The following is a 15,205-nucleotide window of genomic DNA, read 5'->3' as shown; positions in this document are numbered from 1 at the left end:
CAGGAAGTTAAAAAACAACCCACAGAATGGGAGAAAATATTTGCAAATCATATATCCAATAAGGGACATATACTCAGAATATATCATGGTCTCTTACGAGTCAACAGTAAAAAGATAACCTAATTCTAAAATGGGCAAATGTTTTGAATAGACATTTCTCTAAAGAAGATATACGAATGGTCTCTATACCCATGAAAAGATATTCAATATCATTACTCATTATGGAAATGCAGATCACACCTCAGTGAGATAGCACTTCACATTCACTAGGATAGATTTTTAAAAAGACAGGCAAGAACAAGTCTTGGTGAGAATATGAAGAAATTCGAGCCTCATACATTGTTGGCAGAGACGTAAAATGCTGCAGCCACTTTTAAAAACATTTGGCAGTTCCTCAAAATGTTAAACAGAGAGTTAGCACCATGGCACAGCATTTCTACTCATAGGTATATATACTCCAAATCATTGAAACATGTTCTAACAGTAACTTTTACATAGACATTCATACCAGCATTATTCATAATAGCCAAAAATAAAAACCCAAATGTTTATCAACTGACGAATGGATAAATAAATGTAGTATACCATTTAATGGAATAATATTAGGCAGTAAAAAGGAATGGAGCACTAATCCATGCTGCAACATGGATGAACCTTGAAAACATTGTTGAGTGAAAGAAGCTAATCACAGAAGATTACATATTATATGATTCCATTTATATGCAATATCTACAATAGCTAAAGCCATAGAAATGGAAGGTAAATTAGTGGTTGCCAGTAACTGGGTATGGGGAGGATAGTGGTGGAGGGGAATATATAGCGTTTGCTAACGTACAAGGTTTCTTTTGGGATGATGAGGATATTCGAAAATTAGATAGTGGCGATGGTTGCACAACTCTGCGAATATGCTAAGTACAATTGAATTGTACAGTTTAAAGCAGTGGTCCCCAACCTTTTTGGCAACAGGGACTGGTACTCCTATGAGAATCTAATGCCTGATGATCTGAGATGGAGCTGAAGCAGTGATGCTAGTGCTAGGGAGCAGCTGAAAATACATATGAAACTTCACTCGCTTGCTGGCCGATCACATGTGTGGCCCAGTTCCTAACTGGTCCGTGGCCCAGGGATTGGGGACTCCTTTCAAGGGCCAAATTTCTTGGTATCCAAATTATAGCTCAATAAAACTGCTCTCTTAAAAAGTGTGGTTATGGGATCTCACCAGAGCCGCCACTGCCAGTGACATGTTCAAGGTAATTCAGAGGTTCATGGGGCCGACCAGCCTGAGTCTGCTCACCTTCAAAGTCTATGCATCACAGAAAAAGAAAGAACCTCACAAAACTTCCATGAGGGTTGATCAGCTTTCACTCTACTCCATTCTCGAGGGTCTAAACATGTGGAGGAGCCAAGAACCCAACATGAAGAAAGCATTTCACATCTCCAACATTATTACAAGCTATATACAAGTTGGTATCAGGAAATATACTCCCAAACTGAACCCAGGATGCAAAGTTTGGTTCAGTGGGGGCTGGACAGCTATGAATATCTCCAAAATGCACCTCCTGGATTTTTTCCAAGACTTGGTATGATTGATTTTGTTGGAATTGTTTGACTCCTTTTGGCTAGAGGTTCAAAAATAAAGAAGTTGGTGTGTCCACCTGGCTTTATGGGATTAGCTGCCTCTCTTTATTATCCACAATAAGCCATCATATTTCTCCAGGTCAGTGCGGAGAAATTATACGATTGGGGTTTATGAGGATACATAGTCATAGAAGATTTGTGGAAGAACTTTCAAAAGCCAGGAAATGTGAAGAATTCACTGAGAAATAAGTAGAATACTCCATGCTCTGCCTGTTTTAATCAGTTATAGGTAAACATTGCAAACTTCTTACAGTAAACCAGTATTTCTATAGAAAAATAGCAAAGAAGTCAGTACTAAATGTAATAAACTGGCTTTCTTCTTCAGGAAAAACTATACTAAAGGCCTCTTTGTTATCTTGGGTGATGCCATACTACAAGGGGACTAATCTGAAATTCTTTCACCTAAAGATAATGTTCAAGCCTTAGAACTCCTCATTTTCATGTTGCTATTTATGCACATAATTAAAACTCCAAGTTAAAAAAAGTTTAATTATTTCCATTTAAAGACGAAGCACTATCTCTCTGTAGTGGAAGAGGTCCACTGTAATCAACCTTCTCCAAGCGAATGGCTGGTACCCCCTGGAAATGGTGTCATGTTAGGGACCCAACATTGGCCTCTGATGTTGGCAGGTTCCATACTCAGCTGTGACAGTAGTCAGATCAGGTTGGTAAGAGAAGACAATATCGTTGGGCTCTTGCATACCTCTATTCCTCCTTCCATGGCCACTTTGTACATGGACTCATTGAGCAAACACTGGGGTTACTTGGAGGAAAAGCTGGTATCTACAGAGATTGTAATTTTTTTCTCCCAATTATTGAGAGTTTCCTCTACAATGGATGCCCCCAGTGGGTACACTCACTGTCTGAATAGGTATGGGCTATTTAGAAAGTAATGTGGCTTGCTATTCAATGAATGAATGAGATTAGTTCCATTATAAGAGACTCCAGAGAGCTCCCTTTCCCCTTCTGCCATGTGAAGATATCTGTTTATAACCAGGAATTGGGTCCTCACCAGACACTAAATCTTCCAGCACCTTGATCTTGGATTTCCCAGATTCCATAACTGTGAGAAATAAAGGTTTGTTGCTTAAGCCACCCAGTCTGTGGTATTTTTGTTATAGAAGCCCAAACTGACCAAGACAACATCCAATTGTTCCAGCATCATTTGGTGAAAAGTCTATCTTTCTCCATTGAATTACTTTGTGACCTTTTAAAAAAAAATGACTTGAATATGTACATGTGGACCTGTTTCTAGACTGTTTTATTCCATTGTTCTATATACCAATACTATACAGTCTTGATTACTATAGCTTTATAGTCTTGAAATCAGGCACCTTGTTCTTCATTTTCAAAATATTTTGGTTATCCTGGGTCCTTTGCTTTTTCCATATAACCTTTAGAATCCTAGTGTGCCGGGATTTCTATTGGGACAGCATTGAATTTATGTCAGTTTTGGAGAGAATTGTCATATTAACACGATTGAAACTTCTAATCTATAAATGGTGTAAGAGATTAAGTATATGTATCAAGTACAGTGTAAAGGGATATCAGGATGAATAAGAAAAAGCTTTTGTTTAGAGAATGGAACATACTGGTTAGTTAAATAAAAAATGCCTTACATTGAGAGTTTGTAATATTTTTAAGAACACTTCTCTGTTATAATTGGTTTGGAATAGAAAGGGATATTTTCAGCTTGAAACTCAGTTGTTTATCTCTCTGTAATTAGGTGTGGGCAAATCCCTTGATTTTGTTTAGCAAGCCAGCCAGGAGACTTTTTAGAGAGTAAACTCACACTAAGAAAAGCATGTAAATTTAGATATGGCTTCCCTGGGGTACTGTGGTATGGTGTTCAGTTCAAATCACCATCCATTGTCTGGTCCATAGATTAGTCTCAAGACAGCCCCCAGTGGACCCAAAATATGAGTCTTATGAAGAGAAAAGAAACTATAAACAAATATAAAATGAACTAAAAATGTTAATGACTGCTTTGTTAAAAACTATGTAATACAGTGGGGCTCAAGCAGCTCTGGGGCATTACCATCTGGGTAGGTACAAACTCTGAAGTTCAGAGATGGACTTTATCCACATTCCTATAGGAGTCAAACAGGGGCTTTAGCCCTTTGGGGAATAGAGGGGATCAGAGGGGCTGTGTCACCAAGAGGAAGGACTCTCTCCATCATATCAACGGCTGTCAGTAGAGGATACAGTGTCCAGCAGATATAGTAGTATCCAGAGAAAGGTGGCACCCTCTTCTCAGCTGTTTGGACTCATTTCTGAGCACAGCCCTCCCCTGAGTGTCTGATAAGGTCCAGGACCCTACTATTGCACAGGAGCCAGCCCGACACAGCTCACATACTCAATACCTCACCTGATCCACTCAGCAGTCTGTGAGCCAAGTTTTATTCCCATTTCACAGATGACAAGACTGAAACAGCATTGGATCTGTGGTTAAAACCACCAGGTTGATTCCTCTAGCTATGAGCCCAGGAGGTAACGTGTTTTACTTACCATTTTACATTCTGACAAGAATTTTAAGTGTCTTCATTGCCATCGTAAGCTCGCAGAACATTTCAGTCGTTTACCATGTACTGATTTCTGGATTTCTTTTTTATTATAACAATCTATATCCTTTAGGAAAAAGTGGAGATTAGTGAGCAAAGTTGAAAAAGAATCACACATGGATCCACAGAATGGCACAGGACCCAGAAGGGACATTGGTGCCCACTGCCATAGTTACAATTAAGGGATGACCTGGGGATGGGCATGCCTGCAAAGGAATGGCATGGGGGTACCTCACATCAGGTGATTGGACTCATTTTTGATTACAGGCAAGATCTACTTTTGGTTACCATGCAGGAAAAACCATCACTTCTACTTTTTTACTGTACATACTTTCAGAGTTTTTTCTACACATAAATGTGTTATGCACACATTAATATTTTTGCATAAATGGGCTGATACTGTATATGCAGTCCTGAAAACTGTTTCATTGTATTACAAAGTACCATGAACATCTCTTCCATGCACGTGGGTGAAAATCCCCTACTGAAACAGAGACCACTGTAGTTGGATCAAAGGCTGCTGGTAAGGAGACATCTAAAGCAAAGTTATCAACTTAAGGTTAAAGCACATGGCCTGGCAAACGCCTAACAGGGAAAGCAGGGTCCACAATATTCTCATTAGAGACATTAGAATTGATGTCCAAGGGCATTAAAGATAGGGGATATCATGTAAGCCCCTTTGGCCCTACCTCTGCCCTTTACTCCCCTGATACCCTATTGGCCCTTTGGGGCAAATGGATCCTGTACCTCTCTGCATCCAATGAAAACCACCTATTTTCTGTTTTTTCCTTAGCTCTTCCTGAGCCCTCGACACATTTCCACACTCTCTCATCATCTCCTCACTACCCCAATGCCTTTCCTGTAAGTCCTCCTGATAGTCCTTGGGGAAATCATCTGTCCCCCTGTCTGTTTTTTGCTTTGCTTTCTGGGGCACATAATCTTCAGCTTGGCACTTTTCAGCAGCCCGCGGCTTGCTCTCTGGCTTTGCCTGGGGTTCTGGCTTTCCCCCACCGCGTGCTTTTCCCTCATCTTCAGACTCGCCCTGCTTTTCTTGTGTCCTTTCATCATTTGTCCCTCATCCTGGAGCTTTCCCTTGTGTTCTGGCTTCCTCTTCACTTTTGGCTTTTCTTCTTCCTCAGCTGACTTTCCTTCATCTTCTGTATCTACTTCATCTTCTGGCTTTCCCTCATTTTCCAGCTTTCCTTCATTTTCATTGAACAGTTTTTCCATGTTGAGATGTCCCCATCCTTTCCCCGTCCTGGGGAGTGGGGTGGGGTGGGGTGGGGTGGAGAAAAGACAAAGAGACAAGGAATACTGAAGGCTGGGATATGGAACGCGGGTCTGGGTAGTACTAGCATCTCGCTCACTGTCAGAGTTCCCTGACCTGGCCTTCTGCCACCCTTTCCCTCACCATTCCTTCTACACACGTGAGCCAACCTTTTCCCTAGCAGGCCCTACCACCCTCTGCACCATCCTTCAGGGTAGTGGGGTATACACTATATGTGGAGGTGGGACGGGCACTGCCCAAGCTGTCCACTGCACACTTCACCCCCAGTCCCTGTCTAAAGTCTCACCCCGCTTTCACTGACCTGCAGGGATTCTGGACAGGTTCATTCTCCTTTTCTAGTCTTGTAAATGCTGGGAACAGACACGCAGACCTGCAGAGACAGGAGACGGGCATTGGCTGCACACCCAGGGGACTGAGGACCCTTTCCTGAATCCACATGCCCCACATCCAACATTTCACTCCCCTACCTCCCCCGTCACCACAGTCGCCATATCTGTTTTCAGGCCTCAGGTACCAGACCAGGATGATTTCCAAACTGTTTGGGCCTCTGTGTCTCCCTCCCCTGCAGGCAATTTGCCCCACCCCCAAGCCCTTTTTGCAAAAGTCAGTATTTCTTCACAGGCGCAGCGTGTGAAAAGGAAAGTTATTTCCAGAACATGCCTGTTTCACTGTCGCACAGCTGGGGCGCCACCTCCCCCCATTTCAGGATCGAAAATGGATGGAGGGCTCAGAGTCGGGGCATCAAGGAGGCAGCGGGATCCTCTTTCCCCACCTGCCCAGGCCTGAGTCGCGTGCCCCTTCTCCTCTCCTCCGCCCTCTGCCCCGCTGCTGCTCGTGGATCCTGCCCGCGTCTACTGCTACCCCACCCGGGCCGTGGGCAGCACCCACCTGCACACTGACCTGCGGCCCTGGGCAGGCCAGCACCTCAAGTTCACAGAAGCCCATTCACCCGTTGCCCGCTGCCCAGGAAGCTCAGGGGAGCTGATTTCACACCAGCCACGGGAGCAAATGACCTGGCAGCACCAGGACTGGACCGCAGGGCCGGCGCCAGGCTGGTCATGTGAGCTCCACGTCACCCGATCTCAGGCAACCCCTCCTACCCCCTCACTCCCCACCCCAAGGGGCCTGGCAGCTGCGGACAGTGTGACGGGGGGGGGGCATGGGGGGGAGTCAATCCAGAGGGCAGAAATGGGAGGCTTCCAGACTACAAGTGCTTTATTTACCTGGCGTATCTCAGGTCCTCGCTCAGCATCCCTGTGATATGCCCAGTCTCACCAGGTGTGACAGCTGATCACGGGGCGGGGGGGGGGGAACCCAATTTCACCAAGAGCTCTTAGCAACGGAGCCCCACAGCTCGCTTTCAAGACCAACTCTGGTGGCGCCTGCCAGGAAGCTGTGCTGCCACCTTAAGTATGGCATTCCTGGGCTTCATCTCTTCTCAGTCCACATGGGCAATCTCCGTTCACTTCTCTCTAAGCACATATGATTCCCAAATCTACATCTCTAGGTTTTCCCCCTCCCCTGATCCTGGCCTTTTTTTGCTTTCCTATCAATAGAGTGCATGTTTCCCCGGCACCCTTGCCAACATTATGTGACATACTTAATTTTCACTAATATGATAGGTGAGTAGTACCTCAGTGAAGTTTTATCTTGCATTTCTCTGTTTAATGACAATTTTAGTATCATTGTGAATTGTCCATGTTTTTTCCACATTTTTCTATTGGGTTGTTAGTCCTTCTCCCCCTCATTTTTCCAGTGTTTTTTTTTTTGTTAATACATTAACTATATTAGGCCTTTATATGTTATATATGTTGCAAATATTTATTTCCAGTTTGTTAGTTTTTTAAAAATAGTCAAGTTTATCATAATTTTCCTTTATTGCATCTATATTTTGATCCATAGTTAAAAACACTTTTCCCAAATGAAGTCAAAGAGGAATTTACCCATGTTTTCTTTCAGTTAACTCTTATGGTTAACTGTATTTGTCTTGAGGGCATCTGTGCTTAAGGAATAAAGGTTAAGGAATAAACCAGTGCTAAACTGAGTTTAACCTAGAACAGACTCAAGGCGCTAGAGTAGCAAAAATCAACACTCAAGGGTCATTATAAGGAGAGGGGTTTCCTAACAAACCATCACTCATATGATGTGAGGAATCTCAAATGTTTTAAGGATAATTGTTAACCGGAAATAAACTAGCCCTCGCAAAGTCTTTTAGCCTGGCTTTGCAACATCTAGGTGGGCTAGAAAACTTGAAAATTTGAGCAGAGATTATGGTGGTTCCAGACAGGAAGCATCCTTACAGGCAAACATAATCTTCTCTGGAGTAATGTTCCTATTCCTCAAATTATTTCAATAAATAACTGTTCAGGTATAATGCTGACACACAAAGATAACCAGAAATACGAAGAAAAAAGAAGCAATAGAGACAAAATAGAGACAACACAAATAAATCCATTAGCTTTGAATGATTTGAATTATCAGATACAGACTATTAAACCACAGTGCTTAGTGTAGTCAGATAAATAAAATCCAATCTTGAAAATTTCAACAGGGAACTAGAAACCAGAAAAGGTGAGAAAAAAATGGAAATTCTGAAACTAAAAAAATAACAGCTGAAATTAGAAACTCAATGCATGGCTTTAACAGCCAATTAGATACAGCTCAATTAGATACATATATACACACAGGTTATTATATGCCAATATATCTCCTTGCTCTGTCAACTGAGAGGGCCTAGAAGCAATGATATCTCCATAATAATGAGTACACCTAACACTCAGATCCTAGTTTTTAGTACCATTCTCCAACCAAAGGTACCAGGGCCCCTTGGAGAAATGGCTGATTCTAGAACTTGAGCAGGAAATATGCAAGGTAAGACTAGAACATCTTTTAGTGCCAGAAAATGTTAAAACGCGCATGCACGCACACACGCGCATGCGCAATGGGGGTATGTCAAATAGATGTAAAAGCCAACAGAAAGAGCTCCCAATGGCCAAAGTTGGAACAACTTGAGCAATGAAAACATATAAAATAGTATTAGATTATAAAGTATAAAATATTGAGTCCATGCTGATATAAATAAATTGAATACATTAATAAAAGGGGGAGAAATCAAATATCCTGTGCAGAATTCCAAATAAATTTTGTAGCTACTCCACCCTCAGAGAGGTGGAATACACCACTCCTTAAGTGTGGACTGTGCACGGTGTCTTGCAAAAAGTACAGTACAGAAAGGGAGCAATAAGAGTAACTTAACCACGGAGAATCCTGACCAACACTGTCTCAGCCAGGTGACCAATGCTAACATCAACAGTGATGAGTAATATTGATAGTATATACCCTTTATATGAGAATGGCACTTTACCTGTGGTCCACTTCCCAAAAGCACTTAACACCTGTGTAACCACAAGAAAAAAAATTAAGCAAACTGAAATTGTGGGATATTTTGCAAAATACCTGACCAGTACTTCTCAAGGGTTCAAGGGCATCAAAAACAGGAAAAGTCTGAGAAACTGTCACCATCAGGAGGAGCCTAAGGAGACATGATGACTAAATGTAAGGTGGTAACCTAGATGGGATCCTGGAACAAAAAAAGGACGACATTAGGGAAAAACTGAGGACATCTGAATAAAGTATGTCCGTTGGTAGATAACAATGCATCAATATTGGTTCATTGTGACAAATGCACCACAGTAACCTAAGATGTTAACGATAGGGGATACTGGGTATGGGGTACACAGAAACTCTGTACCATCTTTGCAATAATTCTGTAAATCTACAACTGTTTAAGTTTATTTAAAAAACAATATAAGCAAATAAAAGGCTAATGAAGAGCCAGGGGGAAATCACATAGGTAGATGGATCTGTTAAAATGGTAAAGCAAGGCTTAACAAGAATTTCCCGGGAGACAACCCCTTCTAAGAAAAAAGAATCAGCAGATAAGAGATTAACAGGTGAGACTATTACAGCATCTTGTCACTCAGATCTTTCTCCTGGCTCAATCTCCAGTATCTAAACTCAGTGGAGATGACTGTATGCAAAAACACAAACCAACAAAAAACTTGGAATGTTCTGCAAGAACTTTATAAAATATCAAGGCCCAAGTGATAATTGGGTATTACCCACCTGAGTTAGGGTAACTCTATCGTTGGTAGAGAATTCTCCACCCTTCTGTTGAGACACTGTTGCTTTAGCCCGTCATGGTCTCCAGCCCAGCAGCAATGGGGGTCTTACAAGGGTACAGGATCCATGAGAAGGGGCACAGTGTCCAAGAGACATGGCATTATTCAGGAGAGAGGAGCACCTACCTCTCAGCTGTATGGACTTTTTCCTGGACACAAGTGGGAGCTCTCTCAGCCCTCTCCCAAACATCAAAAAACAGGAAAAAGTCAGGGGTCCTGAGTTCTGCTGGTGCAGGGGAGAGGAAGGAGCCAGCCCAACAGTGTCTCATCTGACTTTCTCCAGTCCAAAAGGCAAGTTTTATCCAATTCACAGATAACAAGACTGTCCCTTGCAAAAATGTATGTGACAATTGCCAGGTTGTTTCCTCCACAAGTAGTTTTACTTCTCATTTCACGTCCTGACAATGGGAATTTTAGCGTTCCCATGGACTTCATAAACTCACTGAACTGTTTTTTTCTTTCATTATTTTTATGATAAAAGTAATCTGAACAAAAAAATCACCCACAGATAACTACTGTTAAGCTTTTAGTAGACACAGCTTTCAGTTTCTTCTGTACACAGATCACTATGTAAATATCTTTGCAGTTTTACAAAAATGGACCGATGCCATATATATGGTTCTGCAAACTGTTTTCTTTTTAATTTTACAATGCACCATAAACATTTTTCCATGCAATGGATAATAATCTGCTACTGAAACACAGAGGGCTGCAGTTGAATAACGAGAGTGACACTTAAAGCAAAGTATTAGCAATAAAGTTAAAGCCCAGGGCCTGGCAAATGCCTGGCCGGGCACTACACAAAAGGAATGTCTTCAAAGCCCCTTTGTGGGGCCCTGCAGCCACCCCTGAGTTCCCTTGGGCCCCTCGGATGGAAGGGGTCCTGTAAACTTTTTTGCATCCACATAAACCCCCCCAATTTCTGTCTGGTTTTCTTCACCTCATCCTCTACCCTAGCCATCTCATCAAATTCTCTTATCATCTCCTCATTGCTCAAATGCATATCATGTATGGCCTCCTTATATTCCTTGAGGCACTGAGCCAGCCCCTTGTTGGTTTTTCTTTTGGCTTTCCTGGGTACATCATCCCCAGCTGGGCGCTTCCCTGCAGCCCTTGGTTCACTGGCTGGTTTTCCTTCTTCTTTTGGCTTTCCCTCACTCACTGGTTTTCCGTCTTTTGGCTTTCCCTCATTCTCCTGTTTTCCTTCTTCTTTTGGTTTTCCCTCGCTCTCTGGCTTTCCCTCATTGACTAGCTTTCCCTCTTCTTTTGGCTTTCCCTCCTTCTCTGGCTTTTCCTTATCTTTAAGGATTTCCTCATCTTCTGTCTTTTCCTTCTTTTCTATCTTTCCCTCATTTTCTAACTTTTCCTTGTCTTCCAGAGTACAAGCTATTTCTGGCTTTCCCACATCCTGTGGCTGTTCTTGGTTTTCCATCTTTCCTTGGTTCTCAGGCATTCCTTCATTTTCGTTGCAGAGTTTTTCCATGTTGAGATGTCCCCTCTTTTTCCTGTCCTGGGGGTGGGGTGGGGTGGGGTGGGGTGGGAAGGAAGAGGAGACAGAGAAGAGACAGGGAGACTGAGGGCTTGGGGGTGGAATGTAGGTCGGGACAGTACTGGCATCTCGCCCCTTGTCAGGGTTCCCCTGACTGCCCCAGCCCTCCTTCTGCCACCCTTTCCCCCACCATTCCTCCCACACACGTGAGCCAACCATTTCTCTGGCGGGTCCTGCCATTTTCTCTATATTTGCACGGTGTGGCGGGAGTGCATATAATGTGTTAGGAGGTGGGTAGTGGGGCCCCATATTCTACCTGGGCCATGCCCCCAACACTCGCCACCGCTCTGGGTCCCTCTGTCCCGTGCACCCCTCCCTCACTGACCTGCTGGAATTCTGGACAGGTTCCTCCTCCTTTTCTAGCCTAGCCGAGAGCTGAGAACAACAGACACACAGACCTGCAGACAGGAGACAGGAGCTGGGCATTAGGTGGATGCACAGGGACTCTGGTCCCTTTCCTGAATCCCGGCCCTCCTCACCCAACGTTTCCCTCCCCCGCCTCCTCCGGCCCCCGCCCCCCCCCAAACCCCAGACGCCATTTCTTTTCACGCCTCGGGCGCGCCAGATCAGGATGTTTTCCACACTAATATTGGATCTCTGCGTCCTTCCCTCCCGGAGGCAACTCGCCTCTCCACCCTCGAGGTCAACTTTTTTCTCTATGCACGGAGTGGCAGGGGGGTTTATCTCCACTGTTTCACTAATGGGGCGCCCCCCAGCTCTCCATCTCCGGCTCCAAAATGGACGGAGGGCAGCGAGGAGGAGGTGCGGAGAAAGAGGGGCATGGGTACTTTGGGGTGTCCGCCTTCCCTACCTTCCGCCCATCGGCCGCTCGCTCCCCCTTAGCCATTTTCCCACCGCCATCTCTATATACACTCGGGCCGGCTTCCCTCGACCCGACCGCATTCCCAGCCCTTTTCCTTCCCGCGCCCGTTCCTCCTCGCCCATCCCAGTGTTCCACGGGCAGCGACAAAGCCCCTCGCACTGACCTGAAAGGACCTGGAGCAACAATTAGGGGATCCGACACCGCGCAGGGTCCGACAGCAGCGAAGGAGGGCGGGTACCCGGACTGGTGCCCACATCTGCGCCCCGGCGGTCACGTGAGCGACGTCACCAGCGCCCCGCCCCGCCCACTAGCCGGCGTCTGCCTGCCACACGCCGCCTTTCTCCGGCAGGTCCCCCCTCCACCTCTCTGGGTCCTTTTGTCCTTCACGTCTTCTTGAGAAGTGGGTCAAAGAAAGGATTTTAATAAAAACCACCGAGACTTTTTTTCTTCAATGGGTTGGGCGGTCCGGGGGAGGAGTCTTGACAACGTTGCTCTTAAATTCCATTGAAAGAACGTAGACCTACCCAATGAAATGATATGAATGTGAACTTTAATACTGTACGAAGGAAAGAATGTTGCATTTAGAAAAAAAAATATTCTCGAAATGTAATATCCCCTCTTCTTTGACATGCAGAAACATAAATTTTATAATGAATTAAATATTTAAATGAAATTATATTTGAAGCAGAATAAAAGAATGATTTTTTTTTAAGCGAGAGACTGAATATACCACAGTGACTAGACCATATGTGACAATACAACTGTGACCCACAACCTCTGCAACAAGCGGCCCAGGAAGCCAAGATACAGCCTCTGCTTCAAACTTGAGGACTTGATCAATGACTGCAGCCAACCCAATCATATAAAATGCTTTGCTTCTAGTTAGCCTGCCTCCAGGTTCCCCATGCTAACAACCTCAGTTAAAGCATACCTGAAGTCTTCCTTTTTTCCACTGTTAAGCTTTCCCATTCCCCTGCCTGCCTTTAAGTCTCTGCCCATACAAGTGATGGTGGCCGACTCTCTTGTTATAACAAACTCTGAATAAGTAGCCTCTGTTTCCACGTAAGCTTTTTGTGTGGAACGCTTTTTAAAAATATAACAAAGAGATGAACACTTAAGGGAAACAGTGATACATTTGATTACATGAAACTGTGTATCAGATTGATTGAAGGATTGGGGAACACATGCACTCTTCTCTGCTCTTGTTGAGTGTATTGGTAAAAATTTTCCGAAGGACAGCTTTATATATTGTTTAAAAAGAAAAAATATTTGATATTTTGGCTCAATAATTCCAATTCTAATATTTACCCACGGAGATAATTTATAAAGTACTAAAATATAATCTTGTAAAACGTTTTATGTTTTAGAAATTCCATAGCGAGTGTTTATTAAACATTTATTCTTTGCTGGAACTAAGGCTATAGTATTGATTCTTCAGACGTTGTTTATAACGGGAAAAAAATGGAACATCACGATTGTCCATCAGTACAGATTTAGTTACATAATCTTCTTAGTACTTTGTTTACCCTGGTTATCTTTGGATGCTTGGTTTAGAAAAATAATTAATCCTTTCTTGTGTGTGTTGGGTGCTCAATACACAGTAAAAATAATTATTAACTATCCATAATCCCAAATTACTCTAGGTGGTGGGACACAAAGGATAACCACAGGATGTGGTATTTCCCTCTAGAGAATGCCACCTATGTGCCAGGCACTCTGCTAACTACCTTATCTTGTCTGGTGTGGATTTCATTTATACTTGTTGGGGGAACTCATACTCCAAGGAAGCAGAATGATTTATAAAGCTACAATCTTAACTCAGTGTAGTATTGGAATAAACATAGTAAGAGGAATAAAACAGAGCCCACTAACATCCCCAAGTATAAAAGTTTTTAGCATGTGATAAAGAAGTATTTCCGATCAGTAGTAAAAAATAGGTTGTTACAGACATTACATTTCTATAATTAAGTGGTTAAAGGAAAATAAAGAAACTTATTTTCTGACATACACTGAAATTCTTTTCAGAGTAGATAATAAAAATGAAAATAGAGGTATCTAGATTGGAAGGAAAGAAGTAAAATTCTCTCTACTTGCAGATGACATGATCTTATACATAAAAAACCCTAAGGAATCCACCAAAGAACTATGAGAACTAATGAGTTCAGCAACGTGGCAGAAAAATTATAAAATATTGTTACAAGAAATTAGAGAATACCTAAATAAATAGAAAGACAGCCCATGTTCACAGGTTAAAGTTAATATTGTTACGATGGTCAATGCTTCCCAAATTGATCTACAGATTCAATGCAATCTCTATGAAAATCTCAGCGGGCTTTTTTGCAGAAATTGACAAATTGATCTCAGAATTCATATAGCAATGCAAAGAACTCAGAATAGACAAAACAATCTTGAAAAAGAATAAAGTTAGAGATTTCATACTTCCAGATTTCAAAACTTACTATAAAGCTATAGGAATCAATACAGCGTGGTAATGGCAAAAGGAATTACAGACCAATGGAACAGACTTGAGAGCCTAGAAATAAACTCTCACATTACAGTCAATCAATTTTCAGAGTGCCAAGAAAATTCAATGATAAAAGAATAGTTTTTTCAACAAATGATAGACAACCAGCTAGCCACATACAAAAAATTAATTTGGACCCCCATGTCACACCATATGCAAAATTTAACTCAAAAGAAATTAAAGTTCTAAATGTAAGAGCTAAAACTATTAAACTCTTAGAAGAAAATATAGGTTTAATTCTTCATGACCTTGGATTAGGTAATGGTTTCTTAGATATGACATCAAAAGCGCAAGCAACAAAAGAAATATAGATAAATAAGACTTCATCAAAATGTAAAACTTTTATGATTTAAAGAACATCATTAAGAAAGTGAAAAGACAACCCTCAGAATGGGAGAAAAGTTTTTAAAGTAACATATCTGACAAGGGACGTCTATCTAGACTATATAAAGAACTCTTACACTCATTAAAAAAATAAATAAATAAATAACCCAGTTTAAAAATGGACAAAAGCAGTTATAAAGTAAGTCACGGGGCAGCATAGGAAATATAGTCAATAATGTAAAACTATGTATGGTGTCAGATGGTTACTACACTTATCATGGTGATCACTTTGTAAGTTATATACATGTCTAATCACT

General features: G+C 42.4%; 1 protein-coding gene and 2 pseudogenes across 1 annotated transcript; 1 reads left to right on the top strand and 2 right to left on the bottom strand.

Annotated features, from left to right (window-relative positions):
* LOC111733833 lies at positions 1-3,150 on the top strand (annotated as a pseudogene).
* A 1,077-nt stretch (positions 3,151-4,227) lies between these two features.
* On the bottom strand, positions 4,228-10,082 carry LOC105309006 (annotated as a pseudogene).
* A 200-nt stretch (positions 10,083-10,282) lies between these two features.
* On the bottom strand, positions 10,283-12,353 carry TCEAL4 (transcription elongation factor A like 4). Its single transcript, XM_011385077.2, has 3 exons — positions 12,204-12,353; positions 11,543-11,615; positions 10,283-11,178 (listed from the first exon to the last, which is right to left on the bottom strand). The coding sequence occupies exon 3, from the start codon at positions 11,149-11,151 to the stop codon at positions 10,465-10,467; it is 687 nt and encodes a 228-aa protein (XP_011383379.1). The 5' UTR covers positions 11,152-11,178; positions 11,543-11,615; positions 12,204-12,353; the 3' UTR covers positions 10,283-10,464.
* Positions 12,354-15,205: the final 2,852 nt, after the last annotated feature.

This window comes from Pteropus vampyrus, unplaced genomic scaffold (assembly GCF_000151845.1).
Source record: "Pteropus vampyrus isolate Shadow unplaced genomic scaffold, Pvam_2.0 Scaffold653, whole genome shotgun sequence".
NCBI classification, from domain to species: Eukaryota; Metazoa; Chordata; class Mammalia; order Chiroptera; family Pteropodidae; genus Pteropus; species Pteropus vampyrus.
This window is presented reverse-complemented; position numbering and strand designations above follow the sequence as displayed.